This window comes from Myodes glareolus, chromosome 3 (genome assembly GCF_982192425.1).
Source record: "Myodes glareolus chromosome 3, mMyoGla1.1, whole genome shotgun sequence".
NCBI classification, from domain to species: domain Eukaryota; kingdom Metazoa; phylum Chordata; class Mammalia; order Rodentia; family Cricetidae; genus Myodes; species Myodes glareolus.
This window is the reverse complement of record NC_142028.1, coordinates 29,286,909-29,313,827: the sequence shown is the minus strand read 5'-3', so window position 1 is coordinate 29,313,827 and position 26,919 is coordinate 29,286,909. Positions and strand designations below refer to the sequence as shown.

General features: G+C 41.6%; 1 protein-coding gene across 2 annotated transcripts in view; it reads left to right on the top strand.

Annotated features, from left to right (window-relative positions):
• The window catches only part of LOC125407030 (alpha-2-macroglobulin), a 47,098-nt gene that overhangs the window by 11,335 nt on the left and 8,844 nt on the right, over positions 1-26,919 (top strand). For both annotated transcript variants that reach the window (XM_087904280.1, XM_087904281.1), the window contains 18 exons: positions 1,596-1,757; positions 2,870-3,097; positions 3,518-3,581; positions 4,757-4,899; positions 5,473-5,622; positions 8,666-8,833; positions 9,233-9,311; positions 10,511-10,637; positions 13,849-14,077; positions 14,994-15,120; positions 15,655-15,776; positions 16,230-16,281; positions 22,963-23,046; positions 23,969-24,145; positions 24,440-24,515; positions 25,310-25,466; positions 25,741-25,815; positions 26,718-26,898. In XM_087904280.1, coding sequence (XP_087760406.1) covers positions 1,596-1,757; positions 2,870-3,097; positions 3,518-3,581; positions 4,757-4,899; positions 5,473-5,622; positions 8,666-8,833; positions 9,233-9,311; positions 10,511-10,637; positions 13,849-14,077; positions 14,994-15,120; positions 15,655-15,776; positions 16,230-16,281; positions 22,963-23,046; positions 23,969-24,145; positions 24,440-24,515; positions 25,310-25,466; positions 25,741-25,815; positions 26,718-26,898 — 2,401 coding nt within the window. The remainder of the gene's footprint in view (positions 1-1,595; positions 1,758-2,869; positions 3,098-3,517; positions 3,582-4,756; positions 4,900-5,472; positions 5,623-8,665; positions 8,834-9,232; positions 9,312-10,510; positions 10,638-13,848; positions 14,078-14,993; positions 15,121-15,654; positions 15,777-16,229; positions 16,282-22,962; positions 23,047-23,968; positions 24,146-24,439; positions 24,516-25,309; positions 25,467-25,740; positions 25,816-26,717; positions 26,899-26,919) is intronic.

Sequence of the window (26,919 nt, the reverse complement as noted above, 5' to 3'; positions counted from 1 at the left end):
TTACCTCACTCAATATGATGTTTTCTAGATCCATCCATTTGCCCACAAATTTCAAGATGTCATTATTTTTTCCATTGTATAGTACTCCGTTGTATAAATGTACCACATCTTCTGTATCCATTCTTCAGCTGAGGGACAACTACATAATTTTCGACAGCCCTAAATATAGAGATAAAGCGCTGTTTGAGGCTTCTACCCTTTCACAATGACCTTTTTTGCAGACCTGTGACAACTTTCTGTTACGATTTTTCTAGTGTAAGCAGATGGACAAATGACCTTTGTGACTCCAGAAATCTGGGGAAACTGTTGTGTCCAGCTCAGTGTGTACTATGTATTGTGCAGAACATAATCAGAAACTAAGCATTTCCTAAAATCAAAGTGTAGTCCATTTAAAACTTCTCAAAAGTCTAGTACAGTGTTTCTAATTCAATGCTGGGAAATTGCTATCTGTCACAAGACCCTTAGCAAATGACGGAAGAGTGAAGTTGTGTGCCATCTTCTGCTTGCACAGGAAGCTACAGTTTATTGATAAATCGAGATTTTATTGGTAATTAGGAATACTGATACATGTCAGCCTGTTTTGTTTTCTGCTACCAAATATATGAGGCAAGGGATATGCCCATTGTCTTGATCTCATCATTATACCATCATTATACACTGTTTGTATATGGATTGAAATTTCACATTGGATTTTATAAATAGATACTATGTGTTAATTAAAAATAAAAAACATTTCAAAGTGAAGCTGGAGAGACAGTTCAGCTGTTAAAAGCTAGGCTCACAACAGCAACAAAAAATTCAAAGTAGCTTATAGTTTAAAAGAAGTCATCAACTTTATAATATGGACTGGGTTGTTTCTTTTATCTATCTATCATCTATCTTTCTATCTATCTGTCTTATCTATCTATCTATCTATCATCTATCTATCTATCTATCTATCTATCTATCTATCTATCTATCTATCTATCTATCTATCTGTCTTTCATCTATTTTTCTGAATTCAGTATTAATAACAGCTAGGTTTTAAAACCTGACTTACTGCTAAGTGTGCCTCCTCCATTTTACTTTTTGTCCCATGGAAGCACACCCTCATGTCTGCCTGTTTTCCAGAAGGCTGACCATCTAGGATGAGAAGCAGGGGCATAGATAAGTCAACTGGAGAAGCACACGGGACCTGTGTTAGGATTCTTTGCTTGCATACACAAAGACACACCGTGGCACTAAGTCATAGGGAGTTATCCTGTCCACCACAGGATGAGTATCTGAGGCTCAAATAACTTGACTACTGGACTAAATTTTCTACCACCATGTAACGCTTGCCTTCTAGAGCTCCCTGTGCGTTATGTGGCACATAATCTGTGCGAATGAGCCACAACACATCTGCTAAGCCACTCCTGTTTCTCCTTGTTGCTTCGTATCTCCTCAAACTCTCACTTTATTTCCTGGGGTTAATTACTGCTCCCTAAGTATACCTTAGTGATATATTTCCTTAGCATCTGCCTCTTTTACCACCTTGTCGCCCCTTGATGATATCTACAATCCTGGGACTGTGTGCATGCAACACATAAGGATAGACATTTGCTTTGAATCTGCAGGTGCTCTTGGTAGATGGGAAAGGCACCCCTCTCGCTTCTGAAATGATCTTCATTGAGGCAAATGAAGCTAACCATCACTCAAATGCTACCACTGATAAGAATGGCCTGGTGTGGTTCTCCATCAACACTGATGACATCCTGGGAACCTCCCTCTCTATCAGGGTGAGTGCGGAAAGGGGTTGCTAATGGCATGCCTAAGTCTTGACAACAAAAATGCAACCTAAAGAGATGAAATCTCCAAATTGTGGTTTAGTCCTATGGAGCGAAAACAGCCCTATAACTGGCAGACACTTTAAGAACAAGTTGTAATAGCTTTAATTAGAAAGCTATGATTAAATATGGGTGCTCTGCTTTGTCAGATGGTGCATACACTGTGGAAAAATATTATTCCGGTTTTTCTAAAAAAAAGTACATTAAAATAAAAACAACTGGGGGTGTCTATAAAATTTAGCAGTCTCACTGTTACGTATATTATTGATTGCCCTGCTGCCCAGTTGCACGATCATAGCTAATGATCACATAATGCATATTTCGAAAAGCTAAAGGGAAGTATTTTAATGTTTTTACCATAAAAAATAATAAAATATTTCTTTTCTATTGTGTAGTCCTGGCTGTCCTGGAACTCACTCTGTAGAGCAGGCTGGCCTCAAACTCACAGAGATCCACCTGCCTCTGCCTCCCGAGTGCTGGTTTAGAAGTGTGTACCACCACGACTCAGCTTTCTTTTAAATATTTTTTAATGTTTATGTTAAAAAATAGAATATTCAATCTGAATTAGATGCTCTGAAATTCAGAACATAGAATGCATTCATCACACACCTGAGATAGGCCTGGGAGAGATATCTCTCCAACTCAGCTCTCGCCAGTGATTTTTGCGGTCATGTTTCTCAAATCCCTAAGGTTACACTATTTCATTTATTCCTAAAACCCAGTTAAAATTGATTCCAAACATGCGACTACTTTGAGAAGCAGATACTGGTGTTTAATCTCCCTGGTGAGGTTTTGTAGCTCATGGTAAAGCAGCAAAGGGTCGCAAGACACACAGCTCTTGGCACTCTCTTCTCACACGTAAATATCAAACTCAGGGTATTCTGTGGTGGAAAGTCACAACCGTGCCTCTGTACACAAGGCAGATAAAATAAGGGCTTCTCTTACTTCTACTCTAGAGGGAAAGACTTCTGACTACATTTAAGGAGGGGTAGCAAACTTCCAGAGCGTGGTGAGGACAATGGCATACTATCTGGTGGCATAACACTGTTTCTCTAATTCCCTAGGCCAAATACAAGGACAGCCTCATGTGCTATGGATTCAGATGGTTGACAGGAGAGCATGTGGAGGCATGGCACACAGCCAACGCGGTTTTCTCGCCAAGCAAAAGCTTTGTGCACCTGGAATCCGCGCCTAGTAAACTGTCCTGTGAGCAAACACAACAGGTCCAGGCACATTATATTCTCAACGGAGAGGGTGTGCAGGAGCTGACGGAGCTGGTCTTCTACTACCTGGTGAGAAGGGAGGTTACTGCGTTACTGCCTACAGACAACGCTCTCTGTGGACATCATGGTGTTACCTTCCTTTGAATGCTCATTGTTTCCATGTACATGTGAACCCGTGACTGTATGCCATGTGTGTGAGTGTCTGTGGAGGCCAGAAAAGAACATCCAGTCCCCTACAGCTAGAGTTACAGGCGGTTGTGAGCTACCCAGAATGCTACTGGGAGTGGAATTTGGGTCCTTTAGAAGAGTCGCACATCTTTGGACTGCTGAGCTTTCTTTCCAGCCCCTGGCTTCTTACTCTTGTTTCTTTCTAAAGCTCAACTTCTCATGGGGCTAATTACTTTCAGCAGGGGCTCAATAAGACAAGCCTGTAGATTGGAAGCTAGGATAAGGTCTCTGTTGGAAAAATTGTAATTTCCTGTTTTGCAGATAATGGCAAAGGGAGGCATTATCCGATCGGGGACTCACACACTGCCCGTGGAGCAGGGAGACAGTGAGTATGGTATTATCTCCACAGTTCTACTCCATGCTGACCACCCAGCCTCACTGCCTGTCAGGGATGCTCCCAAAGGGTCTCTCCCTCATCAAGTCACAACAAAGAGGAAGTCAGGGAGAAAGGCAATGTCCTTTTTGACATTCTTTATCAAATAGTTTCTTTTTTTCCAGTATATTTTACTTGGGTTCCTTAAGCTGGTGATAGGGTCATGAACATATTGTAGCTATTTCAGAATTTCCAGCCAGAATTATCTGTGGGCTGATATTTCATTGTGAAGGACATTCGAGAGTTGTGTAAACTTTGAGTGCTTTCTACTTAGCAGGTTTTGTTCTAATCTCTCTCTCTCTCTCTCTCTCTCTCTCTCTCTCTCTCTCTCTCCCACACACTTTTCTCTCTGCCTCCCTCCCTCCCTGCCGGGTGTGTGTGTGTGTGTGTGTGTGTGTGTGTGTGTGTGTGCTTCTCCCCTGAACTTAGTAATGGTTTACCAAAGTTTACTTGGGCATTTCTAGCTTGCAATGGGACTCTGCTCAGGAAAAATAGAACAATAAACATCTGAAGGCTCCCCTGTTCTAATGGGGTCTAAACATTGATTTACTAGAGAACTATGAGCAAGCACCTTTTTCTCTTTTGGTGCCAAAATGGAGGCATTGCAACTGACACAAGAACATTTAATGCAGACACGACAGCATCCAAAGGCATCAAAGCCGGCCTCTGGGGGAGTGTAGGCTTCCTCCGTTGGAGAAAAGGACACCACTATATGTTTCACAGAGGGCAAGAGGACATAGATACAGTGTGTTAACCTCTTAGCATCAGGCCTCATGACTTCCTTTCTCTCCTACCAAGAGGAACCAAGAATAAATGATGGTGAAGTTGATACCTCCGCTCCCTTAGGTAGCATTTGAGGTTAGGGTCAGCCAGCTAAAGCTCAAAAGTGATAAGAAAAAAAAAGTGATTTATATAGGAGAGAGGATTTCACGTAACTGTTTCTCCAGAGTCAGGGTTCTACGAGGTAGCCATGCATTTATTATGTGTACTGTTGGTCAAGTCCACTAATCGGAGCTGTCCTTGGCTAGGCCAGGGGCTCACAGTAGCTCTGCATGATGAAGTGACTCCCATTTTCACTCTGAATGTGTCTAACCCATGGTTGCCACCTCTCATTCTCTCTGCTCCAGAGAAAGGTCATTTCTCCATACTGATCCCAGTGGAGTCAGACCTGGCTCCTTTGGCTCGATTGCTCCTTTATATCATTCTGCCTGGCGGTGAAATGGTTGCAGATACTGCCAAATATGAGATTGGAAACTGTCTGGCCAATAAGGTGGGTGCTGCCTATAATCAAATTTCCACATTTAGGACTAGCAGTCCCTGTTGTTAGCCATTCTTTTTATACATGTGTGGATTGTCCCAGCAATGTCCTACGAGGTTACAGCAGAGTCACATTAAGAAATTGTGTTATTGCCTCGTTTTCAGAATTCTCTGTATGTATGGCCTAGCTCTCAATGCCTTCTTCCCCTCTCTGTGATGGAATATGAGCAAGTACGCAAGCAAGTTTAAAAGCCACACAAAACCTGAACAAAAACGCTTAGAGCTTTTTGCGGGCCACAAATCCAGAGTTAATGAGCTTTCACTGTATATCTGAGATATAGGACTGACACTTCAAAACTGACCATTTAGAAGTATCTGTAGAGACCATTACAGTGGTCTAATCAATCTTGAGACAGAGCAAATTCCAAGGCGAGACAAAGCCTTTCTCACGTAGGGTAATACCAACCACTGGGAAAGCAACCAAAGTTGTTAGATGCTGGAGATGAGGAACACCTAGGAAATGTAAGTGACTCCGGGTGGAACATACAAAATTTGGTTTTTCTGAACTTTCTTTATTATATGCTAGGTGGATTTGAGCTTCAGTCCAACTAACGGCCTTCCGGCCAGTGGGACCTTCCTCAAAGTCACAGCTTCTCCTCAGTCCCTCTGTGCCCTACGAGCTGTGGACCAAAGTGTGCTGCTCATGAAGCCCAAGGCTGAGCTCTCTGCATCCTTGGTGAGTCCTTGGCGGCCTTGCAGATGAGAGACAACCATGTGGTGTGAGGGCCTTGAAGCAAGGAGAAATGCCCGAGCAATGTAAGACCTATTGAAACTATGGTGAGGCTGAGGGAAGGGAAAGAATATGATCGAAATCTATTACAAGAAATTCTCAAAGAGTAAATAAAAGCACAAAAACAACTACAGTTCCCTATAGGTTAATAGTTTTGAAGTCTTTGACAGGCCCTTTGCTCAGTGAGGAAGATGCTTGCACACAATCTCTCCTACTTTCTGTTTCCTCATCACACTCCCAGCTTCTGCGAGTGGAAAAAAAAAAAGCAAGTGTTTTGCTCAGTATATTCAACCTGAAAATCTATCAGTGTTTTGAAAGTGTAAAAACACAATAGAAATTAGCCAGAAAGACTCAAGATTCTGTGAATCCAGCTGGGACTGTGTTGAGCCACCGTGCTCAGCAGTGCTGGGGAGCGTACAAAACAGGCTGCAAAAGTCCTACAAGACAGCTACAGATGTGTAAACTAAAAATGGATTACTTCTGACTGTAGAACCAGGAAGGTCATGATAAAGTATATTTGTGTAAAAAGAAAGCTGAGTGCCTGGAACCCATCTCTGCCAAATCAATGACATTTGTTTTCAAACTAGTTTTAGCATTGTGGGAAGCTTAATGAAGATCATTACCTCATGAGGCAGGTCTGTGTAGCAATGAGTCAAGCAGGCCTGGTTTTGTCCCGCCCTGCTCCCGCATGGTTAGCCTTTCACCCGAAATAACAACACACAAATTGTATCCATTTAAACACTGCCTGGCCCATTAGCTCTAGCCTCTTACTGGCTAACTCTCACATCTTGATTAGCCCATTTCTAATAATGTGTGTGTCACCACGAGGTGGTGGCTTACCAGGAAGATTCTAATCTACGTCCATCTTGGGCTGGAGCTTCATCGCGTCTGCCTGCCTCTGCTTTCTTTCTCCCACAATTCTGTTCTGTCTTCTCCACCCACCTATGTTCTGACCTATCAGGCCAAGCAGTTTCTTTATTGATTAACCAATGAAAGCAACAGATAGATAGAAGATCCTCCTACATCAGGTCTGGGTGGTCTATGTGCCTACACTGAGGCTGCATGAGCGCAATAATATTTCAGATTTTCGTTTTCATAAGGATGGTGTTCACTAAAATAAGGGACATCACAAAGTGAACATCATTGCTGAAAAGATATGTACTGATGAATTAAAAACAAGAATATAAATCATTGAATGATAAGAGACATTGAGAAATAAAACATTTGAAAGCAGGACGTAACAAAGGGCGCACCATTGCCTAGAGCCACTCACTGGAGTGTGCAGCTGTAGTTGGCTCAAGGCTTCCCATTTAAGAGGAGGCCAACAGGAATATGTTCTTGCTGAAGTATTTATGGAAGCTTACGAAAGAAAATAATAGATTTTTACTTCAATAATAATGTAAGTGTAGTGTTGAGAATGCTCAGTGAGTAAAGGAACTTGCTGCCAGGTCTGACAATTTGTGTTCAATCCCCAAGCCCACATGGTGGAAGGACAGAATCACTCCCATAGGCTGCTCTCTGACTTCCACGCAGACACAGATACAGACACCAACAAACACGGACACACACACACACACACACACACACACACACACACTTTAAAAAGGGCAGTGTGGTGTGCACCTTTAATCTCAGCACTCAGGAGACAGAGCCAAGAGGATCTCTGTGAGTTCAAGGTCAGCCTGGTCTATACAGCAAATTCCGGGACAACCAAGACCACATAGAGAGACCCTGTCCCAAACAAACAAGCAAACAAGATTTTAAAAAGGAAGTAAAAGTAGAAGTAGAAGAAAATATAGCTTCTTGGTCTTTAATTTTTACTTTATGTTACTGCTGTATGTGTATGACATGTGTGGATGTGTGAATGCTACAGAATGGATCACAGGCCAAGAACAACTTTCAAGTGTCAGCTCTGTCCTTGCTGTGCTCTGGGGACTGAACTCGGGCCCTCGGGCTTGCGTGGCAGACACACCCGCTGAGCCATTTCATCAGTCCACACTGCTTTGTCTTTTAAAGTGGTATTTTAATAGAAAGTGTTAAAATATATATTTAAAGGACATCTTAAGTGTATTTCAATAAGCAGAACAATAGGCCTGGTTTGTGTATGTGTGATGTGATTTTTGTTCTTGTCAGAGCTCCGAAAGGACAGCAGGGCTGACGGACACAGAGAGTAGACAGCTAGTGCTTCTAATCGTCAAGAAGGAGCGTTTGGGCCTTTGTAACAGGACTCGAGCTCCTTTCAAGCCTTTGTTAGTATTTTACTAATAAAACAGTTTTACCTGGTGATCATTCACTGAGCACACTCTTAACACCTACTGTGTTCTCGGGCTGTATAAGTGCTGGGACCTGGTTGGGAGCTATGAAAAGTCAGATATTTGTGTCCTACAGAATTTACATTCTCGTAACTGAAATGGACAAGCCATGTTTTGGAGAAAATCAAAGCAGGGGCAGAAAGTTCCGGGGGCGGGGCTGGGGAGGAGTGGCTTGTGAGGATGATCCCACACTCCCAGTCTAGTCTTTCCTAGACTAGACTCTTCTCCTTGAAAGCACAACTGTGCATCTCTCAGCACTGGGTGTCTATTTTACTTCTCTTCCCTGAATGTATTGAAGCCATTGTGTCCAGAAGGTCAGAGGCCAGCCCCAGAAGGTCAGAGGTCAGCCCGTAGAGGTCATCATGCATGATGACCTGGAGCATTTTGTCTCTGTTCCCTCCCACACGGAGGATGTTTACAGTACTTGCTCTGTCTGAGACATGTGTCCTTCATTCTATGCAGAGTCTGTTGCTAACTGGTGGTGACAGAAATGTCACTTTGTTCTTCCTTCCCTAAATGTTGTGCCACCCACTGCACAACTCTGTCTCTCCATCATTAAGGCATATCTCAGTGCTCAAGGGAAAGTTGGTACTGATGCTCTTGGTTGTGTGTTTTGTTTTGTTTTGTTTTAATAAAAAGCCACATCAAGCTAGCCCCACCTGCTTGCATTTCTGCAGATTTATGATCTGCTTCCGGTGAAAGACCTCACTGGCTACCCTGAGGGTGCGAATCTGGAGGAGGAAGACAGCAAAGACTGTATCAAGCATAACAGCGTCTACATTAACGGCATCCTGTATTCCCCGGCACGGAATACTAATGAAGAGGACATGTATGGCTTCCTAAAGGTAAACTCCTCACCTTGGAGACAGTTCTGAAGGCTCTTAAAGTATCTGGTGTGAAAAAGTGTCTTCTTGTCACTGTTGGAACTAACAGAATAAAGGAACCAAGTTACATCTCCGAACTCACCAGCAGGAGCAGATCTGCTGAATGCAGCGACTTCAGGACCAATGTTAATGACTAATAATGTTTTCTTTTATTGAAATTTATTGCTTTGTGATATTTCTAAGTATCATGTATAAAATCATGACTGTCAGGGGAGTTTAAGGGACAAAACTAACACCACGAGCGTGTTAATGCTCCCACGAGCATGCTAATGTTCCTGATTTAAATACACACATGGGAAGTTTAATTCAGATGAAAGGATGTGTGTATGTGCATTGATCAGCTGATCATCTCCTTTATAGGACATGGGGTTGAAGGTATTCACCAACTCAGATATCCGTAAACCCAAGGTCTGTGGACGGTCCGGAAACAGCAGAGGAGGTTAGTGCTGAAAACACTGAACCAAACAAGATAAATTTTTAAAAACAAAATGTGATCAAAATTAACAAAAGACTTTATTCGGACGTATAAAGTCCATTGCATAATGTTCATAACGATATAAGCTCAAGTCTGAGTCTGTCACCCCTCCACCAAGTGCCGAGCATGGGAGGCCGATTATCACCAGCGGCCTAAGAGAAGTACAGATCCAATGCAGGCACAAAGTAAAGAAAGGAAGGGCTCTGAGGAGCCAGGAGATCAGCCACCAAGAACTTGTCTGTCTTTGCCGATAGAGATGAGGGAGCGGAAGGAAAAGGGATGGTGTCCAGGAGCTCAGCTAAGCAGACTGCCTTCTCTCGGTCAAGCAAAGACGTTGCTCGACGGCCCTAAAGTATCAGTGAAGACTCTTGGCTGTGCTTGGTGATGCCAGCTGGGTCTTTGCCGAGCCACAGCGGGCAGCATGCGTTTAGTATTATATTGTTAACTAGTGACTGGTCGTGTTAAGTACGGAGAAAAGGAAGCGTCTAGGAAAACATTCCATGAGAATTCATTTTCTGTGTGACATTTACGACAGAGAATTGGATGTCTTTATTTATGAATTGTAGACTCCTTTATTATTAGGATTTATAGGCAATATAGATGTATGATCTGACTGTGTATCTACTGTCTACCAGTATGTCCATCTGCGTACATCTCCCTAAAGGGAGTGGCTGTCAAATGTTCATGGTATGGGAGAGTTGACCGACATTCGGACTCACTATGGAAGACAGAGCTTTCTTAGCCCTGCTTCCTCCATTGCTGTAAACTCTTTCTCAAAACTGCTACCATATCTTTTTAATTTGCTCCCACAGACGAACATGTCAACAACAACAAGGTTTCTGCCCCCCCCCCCCCCGGCACCCTAGGTCTCTTCATTGGGCACAACGGGCAATAGCTTCCTGGGATTCCACAAGGCCCTCCCTCCCTTTTGTATACAATCCAAGGCTTTCTGCCGTGTTTCTTTTATTCCATGCTTGGGACTTTCTTCCCCTGGTTCAGTTTGTTCTAGTGCCTCAGAATTGGGGTGAAATGCCACTTTCTCTGAGAAGCCCTCCTGGTTGTCCATGTGTCCTTCCCGATCTTTCTGTGTTGGCGCTTTGGTAACACAACGTCTCCTGACCTCACTCTGCATTTATTGCCCCGTCTCCCCTCTCCTACCACAGAACCAGCTGCATACCAGCTCTTAAGCCAAAGCCCCACGGAGAATTTCCTAAAGGGTTCTGAGTCTCCCAAGGAGACTATACGAAAATACTTCCCTGAGACATGGATCTGGGACTTGGTGGTCGTGGAGTAAGTAACTACTTTTATGTAAGATGCAGAAATATAGATCCATGACAGTTTTTCAACCATAGTGGGTTTCCCCTTCTTAATGTATCTATTGAGGATTGTGTAACATGTGTCTCACTTTCGCTGTGGCTGCATCCCTACGGTTGAGCGATGTAGAAGCTTCCCAGGCTAAATTGATTTCTAAGTATTTATTTTTATCATAAATGGGATCATTATCTTTATTTATTTTCCAGATAGCTTGTTACTGGTCTAGAAGTGCAAACATACTTTCATATATTGATTTTGTATCGAACAGCATCGTTGAGTTTATTGATTAGTTTTGTGTTTTTTTAATGAACATTTGAGATTTTCTTCATTTGGGACCAGCTAATCTGTAAACAGGAATGATCTTCGTCGTTTCCAGCCTGGATACTCTTGACTTCTCTCCCCCCTCTAATTAATTATTCTCGACAGTACTCAGTTGAACAAGAGTGGGAAGGGGCTCCTGGTCTTATGCTGGATATTATAGGCAGAGCTTTCAGGTTTGTCCCACTGGGTACAGTGTCAGGGGCTCTCAGAAGCAGTCTGTGTTACCTGGAGAGAATTTCCTGCTGTACCATCAGGAAGGGATGTTGTCTTTTTGTTCTGTACCTGTTAAGGTAATCACATGGGTTCTACTCTCTCATCAGCTAATGTGGTGCACAGCACTGATGGCGTTTCTCATTCAGGCTCACTGTATCATCTCTTTAATGTCCCATGGGGCTCAGTTAGCTATTATTCTACTAGGGATTGTGCTTTGGTTTATTTAAGATATTGGCTTACAGACTGATTTTCTTGTGGTTGTCTCATCCAGCTTGGCTATCTGATTGAGATTGGTCTCTATTTCCATTTTTTATGTCTTTAAAAGGCTGATATTAATTCCTCCTTAAATTAAGGCAATTGAGGAATGAAGCAATCTCATCAGAAACGATACATAAAATTATTTTGTGCTTTTTAACATGGTTGAGACTTGTTTCTTGACCCAGCCTGTGATCTACCCTGGAGAGTACCCACTGAGTGCTTGAGGGAACTTCAGCCTGTTATTGTCCTTGAAAGTTCTAGATAGGTCTGTTTGGTTGATTGTTTTTCAAGTTTATTATTGCTTCATGGGATTTGTCTGCGCATTGTGGCTTTGGTTGAACGTGAAATACTGGGATCTCCCAGTATTTAAGAGGCACCTCACCAGTCAGCCAAGCCAGAGATTCTAGATGCTTCTTGGTTCTTTGTGCTTGTTCGCACCACCTACTTGTCACTGTGGTCACCAGGAACTTAGCAGTTGCCAAGATCTGTCGGCTCCTCAAGACAGATGAGATGGAAACTTACCCGCTAAGACAAGACTGGAAACCGTTTGCATGTTAAATGTTTGTACTGTTGGACTCTAGTGTCCAAACAGAGAAGGGGTCGCCCCCAGAGACCACCACATATACCACAGCCGATACTAAAGCATGAGGATTTTATTAATTCTGTCATGACAGGGTCCCTCAGCATTCGGGAAGCCTAGAGACTCCGACTAGCTGGTACAATCTACTTTTAAAGGAGAAGGCCCCATAGAAACAAGAGGGGTTGTTCCTTGACCATTATGATTGACTTATTCAAAAAGGGCTAATACCAATAATTGACTGGAGAACTATTGTCAGATCAGATGAGTTAAGAGGTCATTTTAACCCCGTTTCCCAGGGGACTGAGTCAAAACATACGTGTGTGGGTAATTGTTCAGGAACTGAGTACATGCATGTGTAGCTGTTAGGTCCTTGGTTCCCAGGGGAGGAGGGAAGGACTAAGGCACGAAGACTGAGAGGGTTCAGAAATGGCTTCTGAATTGTCTTAAAGTCTTACAGTACCAATCCTTCGTTCCTCTTGGAGAGCTCAGGAACCGGGTTCACACCGTGCAAAGTCGAGGAGAGGGTCTGTGACAATGGCTCCACTCTTGTTCGTATAGCACATGTTTCTGTTCATCCTTTCAGTCCCTATGTCCGGGGGCCAACCTTGTCCTCTTGCTTCCAGAGACAGGCGAGCTGTTTGGGACACTTTGCTCTATGTCTAAAGCCATCCAGAACAGCAGAAGGAGCCATAGAAAAGGCCCATGCAGCTGTGTGGGTTCCCAGAAGACTATGAGTTCATTACAGGGCTGACCCTTGGAGAAAACAGTGTCAATGAGTGTGGCTAAAGTTATTCCAGGCCAAAACTAGGAGCTGGATGCTTGTCACCTGCTCTCTTTGTGCTGAGCCCTGGGAGAAAGGCACTGGTCAAAAGCACACATCCATGGCACATTTTCTCTTTGTTCTCCATGGAGTCAGAGATCTTGAGAATGCAAGCAAGCAGCATTCTTTTCCCGAGATGGGTGATTTAGGGGGCAGACCAGACCCGTAGAGAGAACTACAAAAGCTGAGATACCTGATACATTGACAAATTCCTTCCAGGAGAAGCCAGGAACTAATTTTGTCACCAAAGCAAAAACCTGGGTAGAGTAGTAGGAAATGCCTACCTTTCTATCCAGGCTTTTCTCAGTCTTCTGGGAGACCTCCCTTTCTCTGCAGTGGGCTAATGAGGAGTCCAACTCTCAGAGAGCAATGAGGCTAAATGAATCTCTTCTACGAGCACCTAAAAACTCTTACCTCAGTTTTCAGTTCCCACCTGGAAGTCCCATCCCTGTTTTTGGGAGACGTTACCGTGTTACCTGTATCTTTTGAGTCAGAAGCAAGACTTTTCTAGAAGATTTAAATTATAAGGTTCTAAAAATATGAGCATAAAGATCAAATGTAAGCAAGTGCCATACATATTAAAAAAAACAATCTGCTCCTTTACTGATAAGCAAGGAAAGTCAAGCTTAGAAAATTTCTGGCCAAACAAACACAGTAGTGGCAGAAGTGAGATCTGTAGACCACCCGAGTGGGATCAGGTTTTGTATCAGAAACTGAGAAAAATATCAATTCCATGCACAGTTTACAACTATGTTTTCCTGTAAGAGATTAGACCTAGTTATCAGGAGATAATTGCAAAATGGACTTAATTGAAGACAGAAGAAAATCCACCATTTCCCCACAGGGAGTCTTGGCTTTGCTCTTCAATTACCAATATTTCTAGTGAGCGCATTTAAGTTATGGCCACAGAATCATTTACAGGGCTCTCTTTCTAAAGGGGATTTATTTAGCTGCTCACCTCCTTCACTTCACATCCCCCCCCCCCCCGCCCGCAGCTCAACAGGAATAACTGAAAAGGAGCTGACAGTCCCTGACTCCATCACTGAGTGGAAGGCTGGAGCCCTCTGCCTGTCCAATGACACTGGACTTGGCCTCTCTCCTGTGGTGTCTTTCCAAGCCTTCCAGCCCTTCTTCGTGGAGCTCACGATGCCCTACTCCGTGATCCGTGGAGAAGCCTTCACGCTCAAGGCCACTGTGCTGAACTACCTCCAAAACTGCATCCGGGTAGAGATTTACTTTCTCAATTAAGCACAAGCAGATTAAAAGAAAGTTACATTCTTTAGTTTTGTTTTGTTTTGCTTTTGTTTTTTTTGGTTTTGGTTTTGGTTTTTGTGGGTTTTGTTTTTTTTTTTGACACAGGGTTTCACTGTTTGCTGCCTGTCCTGGAACTTGCTCTGTAAACTAGGTTGGCCTTGAACTCACAGAGATTCACCTGCCTCTGCCTCCCAAGTGCTGGGATTAAAGGTGTACACCACCTGGCTGAAAGTTGTAGTCTTAGAAATGCCAAAAAGTTAAAAAAAAAAAAAAAGTAAACCTATGCCTTGTCTACAAATATGGTCAATAGAAAAAACTGTCATGCATGTATTCATAGGTTATGAAAATGGGTATCTCTAAGAATCAACCGACAAAGACAAGTTTCTGACATTGATCACAATCCTTTAAGGTCAAGTCGTTCGTACAATAGAAAGATTTCTGACCCCAGCAAGCATGGCCCTACCCTGTCTCATGTTTTAGAATTTGTGCATTCATCTTCTGTGTTCTTACATGTTAGTTCTTAGTGTGCTCATTATACAGTTTCATTTAAAAAGCTGTTTTGTACATCTTGCCTCTGCCCAAACCATAACTACTTCAAGACTTTTATGTAGTGACTGAGCTGGGGAGTAGCCATGCATGAGTCCCAGAAAGAGCGCTCACCAGGCCAATAGCCCTTCGTTATCTTTCTTCTGACTTCACCACTTATAAGACCAAGCAATCCTCCAAGGACTGAGGTTCATCTGTGAGGTGCTAATGAAGGCAGCACAGCCCTGCATCTTTACCTGCCTCGTTGATGTCAGGCAACATGAAATCTAACCATCTTCAAGTATGCTTCAGTTTAAACTTGGTCTCCCTAACTTTAATTTTGCTTCTTGTGTGTTTCCAGGTTGTTGTGCAGCTGGAGGCGTCTCCTGATTTCCTAACTGCCCCGGTGGAGAAGCAGCAAAAGTCTCACTGCATCTGTTTGAACGAGCGTCACAATGTGTCCTGGGTAGTAACTCCAAAGTCATTAGGTGAGCTGGGAGTCCCAGAGGATCAGGAGTCACAGTGGAAACCATGCTCCTTTTCCCAGACAAAGACCCCCCAGGCAGGAGGACTGATTTTCTTTGACTTGCATTCCAGAATGCCAAACACTGCCAGGTTTACTGGTGCACACCTTCAGGCCAACCCTTAGAAGGGTGAGATAGGGTCAACCACGAGTTCAAGGTCAACCAGGGTCAATCAGGAGTTCAAGGCCAGTCAGGGTCATTCATGAGTTCAAGGCCAGTCAGGTCCAATCATGAGTTCAAGGTCAGTCTTGCCCACATCACAAATAAAATAAAACACCAACCACAGCAAAAAGAAGTCTTTTCTTATAAGATAAGGGTGCAAGGGACCCTCAGTTCCTCACCTCTACCTCTAGTGTCACTGGCCTCTAGTAAATGTTGCTTCCACTTCAGGTCCCTTGTTTTTACTAATCTAAGGCAAACCCTTGTAAATTCTAAGCTTGGTAGCATGGAGGAAGGGGAAATGTACTCATCTCTACTTGACTTTTTTTTTCCTGCAAGGAAATGTGAAATTCACTGTGAGTGCAGAGGCTCTCAATTCTCTGAAGCTTTGTGGGAATGAGGTACCAGTGGTCCCTGAACGTGGAAAGAAAGACACAATCATCAAGTCCGTGTTGGTTGAAGTAAGCAAACCTGTCTCTCTGAGAGAACACACTGAGTCACAGAAGAGTGGAATCAGTTAGGGGTCTGACTCTTTTTAGGGTTTCAACTCTTCAACTCTTCAATTTCTTCTTCTAATATTAAATAATGCACAGTGCATACTAAGCTTCATAATAACATAAATATGTAGCTACTGTAATAGCACTAATATATGTATGTTTCACCACATTTTCATCTCTCTGTTCATCACCCATTCATCCATTTATCTATCGGTTTGTCTACTTATCATTTATTGTCATAATTTTCTCTCTTTAATTAACTGCATTAATCTTCACTCATTTGTATTTATTTATTTATAGATGTATATAATGCATAAATCCTTCCCTTAACTATAAGGATCTCTGTCCTGAAACAACAACACACATATCCTTAAGGTCAATGCATTTCGTATTAACTTTTCTTTTTTTTACCTACAGCCTGAAGGTCTAGAGAATGAAGTGACACTCAATAGTTTGCATTGTCCAACCGGTAGGCATCAAACATTATAGTTAACTAAGACTTATATAACATTTGAAATTCAAAGATTTTTTTTTCACATTTTCTGTGGGATAAAACCTGAAGTATCATCAGTACATGTGACAGATGAGCTAGAAAGTAGTTCCTAAAGAGATCAGGGTGTGTTGGTGCGTGCCTATAATCCCAACACTTGGGAATCCAAAACAAACAAACAAACAAAAACACCCATCCTAACCAATGAATGCTTCCTAAAAGACGAGGAGGCAGTTCTTCTTGTGTTCATAGTACCATCTAATTCTCTTGGCACTCATTTTTGAAGGCTCTCCTTTTCTCACTTTACTCGTTGCTCTTCATTGAAAGTTGTCTATACACATGTGGATTTGCTTCTCATGTCTCCATACTTTTACAGTGGTCTCTCTATGTATATTTTAATGCAAATATCATGTGATTTTTAATAATTTCAGTTTTGTAACGTACTTACATACAGTGTAATGCTCTGAGTTCTGTTCTTTTTGCCCGTGATTACCTTTGCTATTTTTTCTGCCCCCACATCAATATTACTGTTAATATTAATTAATATTAAAATTAATATTAATATTAATCATTTTTCAATTTCTATGAAAATGATCATGAAATTTTGAAAGAGTTGCATTAAATTTATAGATTGATTTGGGTTATACAAGCATTTCACAATATTTTTCTAATCGATGAACATGGGGTATCTTTCTATTAATCTGTTTTATTTTTAATTTCTTTCAATGTTTTATGCTTCCCAGAATGTCTTTTTTTAAATCTCTTACCTTATGTACGAGGTGGTAGCTTACTGGGAAAGATCCTAACCTGCGTCTGTCTCGGAGAGGAAAGTCATGGCGACTGCCTCATTGCCTTCTTCCCAGCATCCTGTTCTGTTTACTCCGCCTACCTAATTTTCTGTCCTATCAAAGGGCCAAGGCAGTTTCTTAATTAACCAATGAAAGTAACACATAGACAGATGACCCTCCTCCATCAATCTTAGTTAAATTTATTCCTACACATTTTCCCCAAAAGCAACTACAAACGGGATTGTTATTTAGATTTCTTTTAGATCCTGAGACCTATTTTGATTTTCTGTGTGTGTTTTGCCTGCATGTGCGTCTGTGAACCACGTGTTTGCATGGTATTAATGAACGTAAGAGGACATTGGATTCCTGAGACTGGAGTTAGGGATGGTTGTGGCTCAACCCCAGGTCCTCTGGAAGAGCAGCCACCACTGAGTCATCTTCGCAGTCCCTGATTCAATTTCTCTTACAGTAACAATAATCTGCAAAAGTAAAAGTAATTCTTTCACAGATTTTTGTGTGTTGATTTTGTGCTCTGTTTATTTACTGCTTGCAATGACTTTAGAGTGGAGGTTTCCTGCAATCATCACACCAGAGTGACTGACATCTTCCTTTGTGCTTTGGTTTTCTTCTTTTTCTTGTCTGATTGCTCTTGACAATTCCAGCCCTGTAAGTAGAAGTGGAAAAAGTAGGGCGTCCCATCTTGTTCCAGATCATAGAGACAAGGCTTTCAAGTTTTCTCTGTTGAGTAAGTGTTGCCTTTGGTATGTTAAGATGTATTGCTCTGTACCTAATTTGGTGAGGGGTTTTTATCAGGAAAGTGTTTTGAATTTTGTCCAAATGTTTTTCTCCATGCAACAAAGCAACAATGTTTTCATCCTTCATTTTGTCACCGTGGTATGTGACAGTGACTGGTGCCTGTGGTGATTTATCACTGTGGTATATGATAGTGACTGGCCTGTGGTGAACCACTCTTGTATCCAGAGGTCCCATCCCAATTGATCATGGTGTATGATCCTTTACATGTGGCATTGAATTTAGCTTGCTGTCATATTGCTGATTGTTGTTACATCTGTGTTTGTAAAGACATTAGCCTGCAATTTTCTTTTCTTGTAATGCCTTTGCCAGGAAATGCTAATCTCACAAAAATTATTTGGAAATATCCCTTCTTTAGTGTTTCTGGAAGATCGGAAGCATTGGTGTTACTTCTTTTGCTAGTTCACTGAATTCAGCAGTAGTCATTAGGTTCTAGATTTTTTTAATTGAAATTTTAATACCAAGTCAGTATTCTGATTCATTTTTGGTCTGTTAAGATTTCCTACTTTTTGATGAATTATTGATTCATTGCAGATCTCCAGAAATGTTCCCATTCCTTCTAAATAATCTATTTGTTATTGCATAATTATATCTTTTCTACCAGCTTGTGGTAGCTTGTCTTGTTCTAATTGCTCATGAGGAATGTTAGTCCTTTACTTAAGATCTTCCTGCTGTTTGAGTTTGGACACTTAATACATTTTATCTCTTAGCACTGCTTTGTCTGTGGCCTGTAGGTTTGGATATTTTGTGTTTCCCTTTTCATTTGTCACATGATGCTTTTAATTGGATCTCAATTTCTTCATCAATACACTGGTTCTTCGGGTACTGGCTGGCTACATAATTTTTTCTGTTGTTATTTCATGATATATTGACAGAAGGTGATTTCATATTGTTTGATCCTGTGGCCTAACATATGATCTACCCCAAATAACATGTTGTGTGCTTCTGAAGAATGGGCAGTCAGGAAGAGCTAGGTCTCCCCAGAACAGAGCCCTAGATCCTCCTTCAGCTGCCTAGGCTCCTGCAGGTGGTCGGGTTCCCCTTTCTGCAGCTTCCCCGAGGTGAGCTCCAGAAATGGTCATTTTTGAAAGGTCTTTAGTGTTATTGACCTCTCCTGTACTCCACACTCTATCCTACCGTCCACTTCTGACCCAGCTTAACCCTTCCTCTTCCGTTATTCCCCTTTACACTTACCAGCGCAGCCTGTCTCCCCTCCTTTGGACAGCCCTCCTCAGGGTCTGTTGGTCATGTCTTGATGTCTATGGTTATTCCAAATGAAACATACATTATGAAAATTGAAAGCTAATGTCTTTAGATGAGAGGAAACATGTGCCATTTGTCTTGCTGGATCTTAATGGCCTCACTTGGAGTGACTGTTTCCAACTCCAGGCACCTAACTTTAGGATTTTATGATTTCATCTCAAACAGGTCAATAAGGTTCCACTGTGAACATGTACCACATTTCATTATCCATTCATCAGTTGGATATCTAGGCTGTTTCCATTTCCTGGGTATCAGAGCATCAATGAACATGGATGAGCAAGTATCTCTAGAGCAGGACTCTCTGGAGTCCTTTAAGTATATAACCAAGATTGGTATAGCTGGGTCATATGAAAGACCTAGTTTTAGCTTTTTGAGGAACATCCACGGTGATTTCCACAGTGGTCGGACCAATATGCCTTTCTAGCAGCAGTGAATAAATGTTATCCTTTCTCCACATTCTTTTCAGCGTTTGTCATTATTCATGGTTTTTTTTTTCTTAGCCACTCTGAGTCAGGTGAGATAAAATCTCAAAGTAGACTTATTGTTGTGGCCATAGATCAACGTATTCTTCAACCCTCATCAGAGAAGATTCTATTTGCAGTAGATGGCGATTAACACAGAGACCCGTAACTGGTCAGTGTGCAGGGAATAAGAGACTACAGAATGCTCACCCCTAAAGGGAACATATATAGTTCACCACCCCCCAGAATCTCTGAGATCACTGTGGAAGAGGGGACAGAAAAAGTGTGAGTGACAGAGGTGGCGGATGACTACAGGGAAACAGTGTCACGGCAGAGCAGTGGACAAAGCGTGGCAGTGCATGTATGAACTCACAACAGACACAAAACCTGTGTAAGTCCACGCCAGACCAAAGCCCAGCATGGGAAATGGTGTCGGCATGTGAGTTCACCCAAGCCATCAGGCAAATGGCAGGTTTTAGCTGCTGAGAGAGGGAGAGACAGTTTTCTCTACAGTGTGGCCCCTGGAAAGTCAACCACATTCTAGTGGAAGACCGCAGATGCAAAAATATGTGGACAGAACAAACCGATATGGAAGGGGCCGGGGTGGAGGAAGGCTCCAAGTTAGAGTCACGAGTGTGAATATGGCCAAAATATGTTGTATGAAGCGCTCAACTAATTTTTTTAAAAACTAGCAAATGTTAGCAAATGTACATACATACACACGCACACATGCACACACAGAATTTAATGAAGGGAATTCTAGACAGGAATATGGGGTACAGCAAGAAAGAGAGAAAAGTTCAGTCAAGAAAATCTGAGAAATATGGTCCATTTTGTAATGAAAGCCCTCATATCTTGACCACATAAATATAATTTCTAAGCATTGTTCCCCACTCCATAGAGAAGAAAGGTGTTCTGGCTCTCTATGGAATGTTCTGCAGTCATCCGTTAGGTCTCAGTTAGAGTGCGGCGTAATTTCAGTGAGTGTCTATTTGTTGTCTCCCTGGATGACCTGTCTACACTGTAAAGTGGGGTACTGAGGACCCCCTCCATTACCGTGTTACAGCATGATCCCATTGTTGTATTCCAACCTGTATTTCTTCCGATCCTTTAATATTTGTTTTATCTATGCACTCTGATTTAGAGGTATGTATATATTGACAATTGTTATTTTCTCATAAAGAACGAGTCTCTAAATAATGACTTTGACTCTTCTCACATATTTTAGTTAAAATTTATTGAACCTGAAAGAAGTTCCATTGTCCCCGTTCTTTTTCTGTTGTCATGAGAAGGGGATTGTGTTGCAACACCACATCGTTAGGTCTTGTCTTCATCCGTTCATTTGCTCTCTGTCTTTATACTGGAGTATATACATTTATACTCGAATGTAATAAGAGATGCCGATCCTATTACATTCGAGGTGTTACTGACAGGCAAGGCTATTTCCACACGTTAACATGTCCTGGTTGTGTAGATGCTTCCGTTCTGCCCCTCTTGCTGTCTTCTTTTGGGTCTGATGTTTTCCTAGAGTGTTGTTTTTAACCCTTTTTAGTTTTGATTTGTGTTTCTACTAAGATTTTTCTTTTTAGATGCCATAAAGCTTAGAGCATCTTTCTTAGAACAATCTGTCTCAAGGCATCTGAATCTGAATCTGTGTTAGCTAGTTGTGCTGGTGCCCTAAGGTCTTCTGTGACTTGGGACCACAGTGGATTCCCTGGAAAACAGCTCCCTTGAAATGCCAAGTGGGGTGGATGACAGTCTCTGGTTGTCTTTTTCCCCTGAACAAGCTGTGGGCATTGGGAGATTTTTGTCAAGTGTTATGTTAATGTATGGAAAGCAAAAGAAGTGGGGTGTTTAAAATGGCGCTGTCCCTACCGTGCTGGTATGGGTTCCCTTTGGTTGTGGGCAGCCCCCTCCAGGTGTCTAAGATTGTTTATGTACGAGAGTTTCCAAACAGACTCTAGTTCCTGAAAAGATGCTGGCTGAGTCTTGCAGAGGAAATAGTGAGGCTTGGTATTTCCCATTTCATCATATTTCTCTCTAGTCTTAGTTTTAGTAGAAAAAGTACCTCCTTACTATGGCTGTGTACATTTCTTCTAGCAAATGTCAGTAATGTGTGTGTATATATACACACACATACACACAGAGATACACACACACACACACACACACATAATTTAGTGAGAGGAATTTTAGATAGGAAGGTGGGGGACATCAGTGCACATTTCCAGAATGTATGTTCTGCATCATTATTTATCTCCATTGTTTACAAATGTTGCCAGATTTTTGTATTAAAATCATTGTGGAGTTGTCTTGATTCATCACAAATGAAATTGAACTTGTTTTTTGTTTGTTTGTTTGTTTGCTTGCTTGTTTGTTTATTTAGGGCTTGTTTATAAAATACTGTCATATCATTTTACCACATATATTTGAGTATTTTGTCTTTTTTTGACCTGAGTTGAGTAACGCTGATTATTTGAGGAACACATTGGGTTTTCTTTCAACCTTACCTATGGCATCTGACTTCTTATGTAACTCAACATTAATTTTATGAGAAAAAGATGATAAATACCACAATTCTTTCATTTTTCCTTTTCATATATTCCTCAAGATTGAAGTGGCAGCATATATTTATCCATCAATTATTATTACTCTATTTCAAGCAAATCAAAATCCTTTAATTGTTATTACTTTATTTTAAGCAAGTCAAAGTATTTTCTTCCACTTGGTTACTTTTATGTTTGCTTAGAGTATTTGTTTTCTTGCAAAAAATTTAATAATAGCTTTATGAAAAGGATACATAGGAAATAACTATTATACTTTTCCATTTTATTTTATTTTTAATGAGTCAGGTACTATTCATTTTCTTACTCCTATTTTAGAAGTCTTCCCTTAAAATATACTATATTCATATCTAAAAGAAAGAACACGACTTGTAGAATTTATGACTATTTAGGGAGTTTTTCTTGCTTATTTGTACCCACGAATCTTTGCCGGATTTTCCCCTCTCGTGATTGTTGAGAGAGAGTTGTGAAGCTGTGCACTAAAATAGGCCCTGTTGTCCTGAGCACACTGTGCAGGATGTGGGGTGACCGCAACAGAGCCTCTGCCTCAGCCTCACTGACCGGGTGCCTTCACACTGGGGGAGAACAGATGGTTTGGGATGAATTATGACAATTTCCAAATTCCAGAAACCCCTAATATCAGAACAAAAGGAACAACTCTTCCGAAGTAGCTTATGTGTAAGGCACAATTCTAGTTTCCCAGCCATCGACATCACTGAAGGACGCAGTGTGGAGTGGCCTTTCCTGTTGATGACATGCTTCTTGCCCTAGGTGATGAGGTGTCTGAAAAAATAACCCTGAAGCTGCCACCAGATGTAGTCAAGGACTCTGCCCGAGCCTCTGTCACTGTTTTGGGTGAGTTCACTCCTTAGGGAATTTGTACGTTAACTTCTGCTGAATTTCTTTTTCATTAATATATACAGAGATAGGTGATATATAGAGATAGATAGATAGTAGAGATAGAAGATAGATGATAGATAGATAGATAGATAGATAGATAGATAGATAGATAGATAGATAGATGATAGATGGATGGATGGATGGATGGATGGATAGATAGATAGATAGATAGATAGATAGATAGATAGATGGATAGATAGATAGGTAGATGGATGGATAGAGAGATAGATAGGTAGAAGAGATAGATAGAAACAGAAGTTATTTGTATTTATCCAGCAAAATTGCTGTACTTTATAATTTTTGACTTTTTATATTAAAATATATTTACATCATTTTTTCCTTTGTCCCTTCCAACCCCTCTCAGGTACCCCCTTGCATTCTCTTCTAAATTATTACCCCTTAAAAAAATTGTTATTTTACACACACACACACACACACACACTCCTAAATATATTAATACAACTGCTCAGCCTATACAGTGTTACTTTTCTATAAATACTTTTTCAAAACAAACAAAAACAACAACAACAACAATGTGGTAAGACACACCTACAATGCCAACACTTGAGAGCTCGAAGCAGAAAGACAGAGTTTGTGGCAAGCCTGGGTTTCACAGCAATGCTTTGTCTTAAATACATACATACATATATACATATATACATACATACATACATACATATATACACACATACATAAAAATGTAACTTTCAACGTCTTCTCCTCTTTGAATTGTTTATTGTTTCCAGTAATTCTTCTGTCCCTGAAATGCATCCTTTGCAAAATTACTCATTTTTTAATGTGGCTAATTACTCATTTCTTTTCAGTATTTCAGATATAATCTTAAATTTCATTATTTCCCATCTCTGCCATTCTCTAGGAGATATATTGGGCTCTGCTCTGCAAAACATACAGGATCTCCTTATGATGCCCTATGGCTGTGGAGAACAGAATATGGTTCTGTTTGCTCCTAATATCTATGTTCTGGATTATCTGAATGAAACCCAGCAGCTGACCCAGAAGGTCAAGGACAAGGCCATTAACTATCTCAATATGGGTGAGTACTGAATGAGGGACTGAAAGTCGGCAGCATAGGGTCAGTTGGATTGAGTTAATTATCATTACGATCACATATTATCCTGCTGTCATGGCTACCATAATAGAAAACATTAGCATGATTTATTTCAAAGGAACTATCTACTTTCCAAACTCCAATAAAACATTCCAAACTCAGAGCATACTATATATGGACAAAAAAAAATTGAGAAAAGTCAGAAGAGATGGCAAACATTTTAATCATCTTTCTGGCTTCCATGGGCATTCAACCTGTCATGTTGTTTCACTATTGCAGGGTACCAAAGACAGTTAAACTTCAAGCTCCAGGATGGCTCCTACAGCACCTTTGGGGATAAACCTGCCAGTACCTGGTAAGGAGCCAGTTTCCTGAGCTCTTGTTTTGAACCAGATCTTTATATGTACTCCAGCTATAATAACAGCAACTCTGTCACGTCATACGTTGTTAGATCAAGAGTGAATTATGCTACACAAATGCACCAGTATTAGCGAGTTTAACAAGGGAGATAATCTGATATCCAAGGACATGCATGCTAAATATGTTCCGAAAAGCCTTCCTGGTCATGTTATACCAATATAGTCTCTTCTAAACCCGCTCCCCTAACCCAGAAAGAGATATTGTGAGAATATCACTTGACTTCTAGATAAGCCATATCAACTTCAACTTATATCATCTTTCTTGGATCATGAGAAAGGATGAATTATCTTACCATGAGAGAAGATGAATTCATTGGGGGAAAAGAATTAAGAATGGTGCACAATCTTATTTTTACATTCCTAAGTAAAAACAGACTTAAAGTTACTGCATGGGAGGGTAGGGCATGAGAGGATTCTGCCATGTCTAGGAAGACACCTTTCAAGAGAAGGGTCTAGGACCATCTCATGTTGTTTTCTCTTCAGACCATATAAACATTTTGCCTTTTAAAAGGGCCTTCCACAAAGAACTAAGAAAAACAATTGGGCCAGAAATCTACAGATTCTTTATGGCCAAAGCAATTTCTAGGTCTAAAGGAGAGGGCATCTCCAGCGCACACAGATTCCCATTGAATGCTTCTTCCGTGTAAGGGGGTAATTCATGAAGCGTGCTGATGGGAAGTGGTTCTAGTCATTGTAACAGTGAATGTACACTCCCTTCCCCCTCGCCCAGGCTCACAGCCTTTGTGCTGAAGAGTTTTGCTCAGGCTCGAAAATATATCTTCATCCATGAAACACATATCAGGCAAGCCTTCCTCTGGCTCTCCCATCAGCAGGAGGACAACGGCTGTTTCAGGGGCTCTGGGTCCCTGTTCAACAATGCGATAAAGGTGAGTCGTTCCAGATTTAGTTCTGATTGATTTCTTATAAGATCTGTGAGGGCAGAGAGAAGATGCTATATAATAGAAATTACCAAGAGATCCATCAAAGAACAGTAAGACCTAACATAACCGAGAAAGAGAGGCTAGAGTTCACAGTTAATGTGATATAATGACTGGGGGTGGGTATTAAAAAGTGATAGGTTCCACAACACAACATAATAAGAGTAACTAATTAATAGAATTCTTAGAACTACTCTGATCTCTTTCTCTTGCCCATTCTCAGGGAGGAGTAGATGATGAAGTCACCTTGTCTGCCTACATCACCATTGCTCTCCTGGAGATGCCTCTCCCTGTCACTGTGGGTACCACTTCATTCCCTGTGAAAAGGTGGCTCTGGATGCAGCAAAACCCTGGCCCATTGTCTGAGACTTGAGCTTCCTATCACCAAAGTCAGCTTTCCTTCTATGCAGTACAAATGTTTCACAGATCCTCTTGCTCAATCAAAGAAGAAAGGTTTACATTTTTGCAGGGAGGCATCTGTGCTGTTTTCCTCCCATGACCATCTCCACTTCCCAAAGAACCCTAAAAATATGATTGATACCATACTAAAGATTGATAATAGATTACTTTTTCTTTCCTTTTGAGAAATTCATGTATGTATACAGTAACATGCAATCATACCCGCCCCCATATTTTTTCCCTCCAAATCCCCTCCATTTCCTCATCAACCCCTCCCTTCCCAACTTCATGTCTTTTTTGAAAAACACAACCCACTAAGTCCAGTTGGTGCTGCTCGTGTGTTCATGAGTATGTGGCCATCCCCAAAGCATGGGACTTTGACCAGGGATTGGACTCTTGAAAATACATGATCCTTTCTCCCTCCAAAAACTACTGAGCACCAAGAATGCCTCAGTAGGGGGTGTAATCTGGAGAGCACCTACCCCATCTGTGTCAGAATTTTGTCTGGCTTGATCATGTGTAGGTCTTGTGTCAGTAGCCCTAGCTACTGGAAGCTCATAGTGTGCTAGCCACGCCATACTCAGAAGCGAGCATTTGACAGCACTCCTCCCTATCCTGACATCCTTTCTGCCTCCTCTTGTGTGATGCCCTGAGTCTGGGTTAGGTGCTATTCCTTCTATGTATGAGAATGGACTGGAAGCACGTCTTTATCTCTAGTGCTATGTTCTACTTTGTATGCTTCCCTGGGAAGGCCGGCGCCTTTGTTCACACAGCTGTCTCCTTTCTGCCCGCCTTTCTCAGCACACTGTCATTCGCAATGCCCTCTTTTGCCTGGACACAGCCTGGAAGTCAGCAAAGGAAGGAGCCCACGGCAGCAATGTCTACACCAAGGCGCTGTTGGCCTATGCATTTGCCCTTGCTGGGAACCAGGCCATGAGGATAGAGATACTGAAATCACTTAGTGAGGAATCTGTGAAAGAAGGTGAGAGCGGGTCTGAGATCT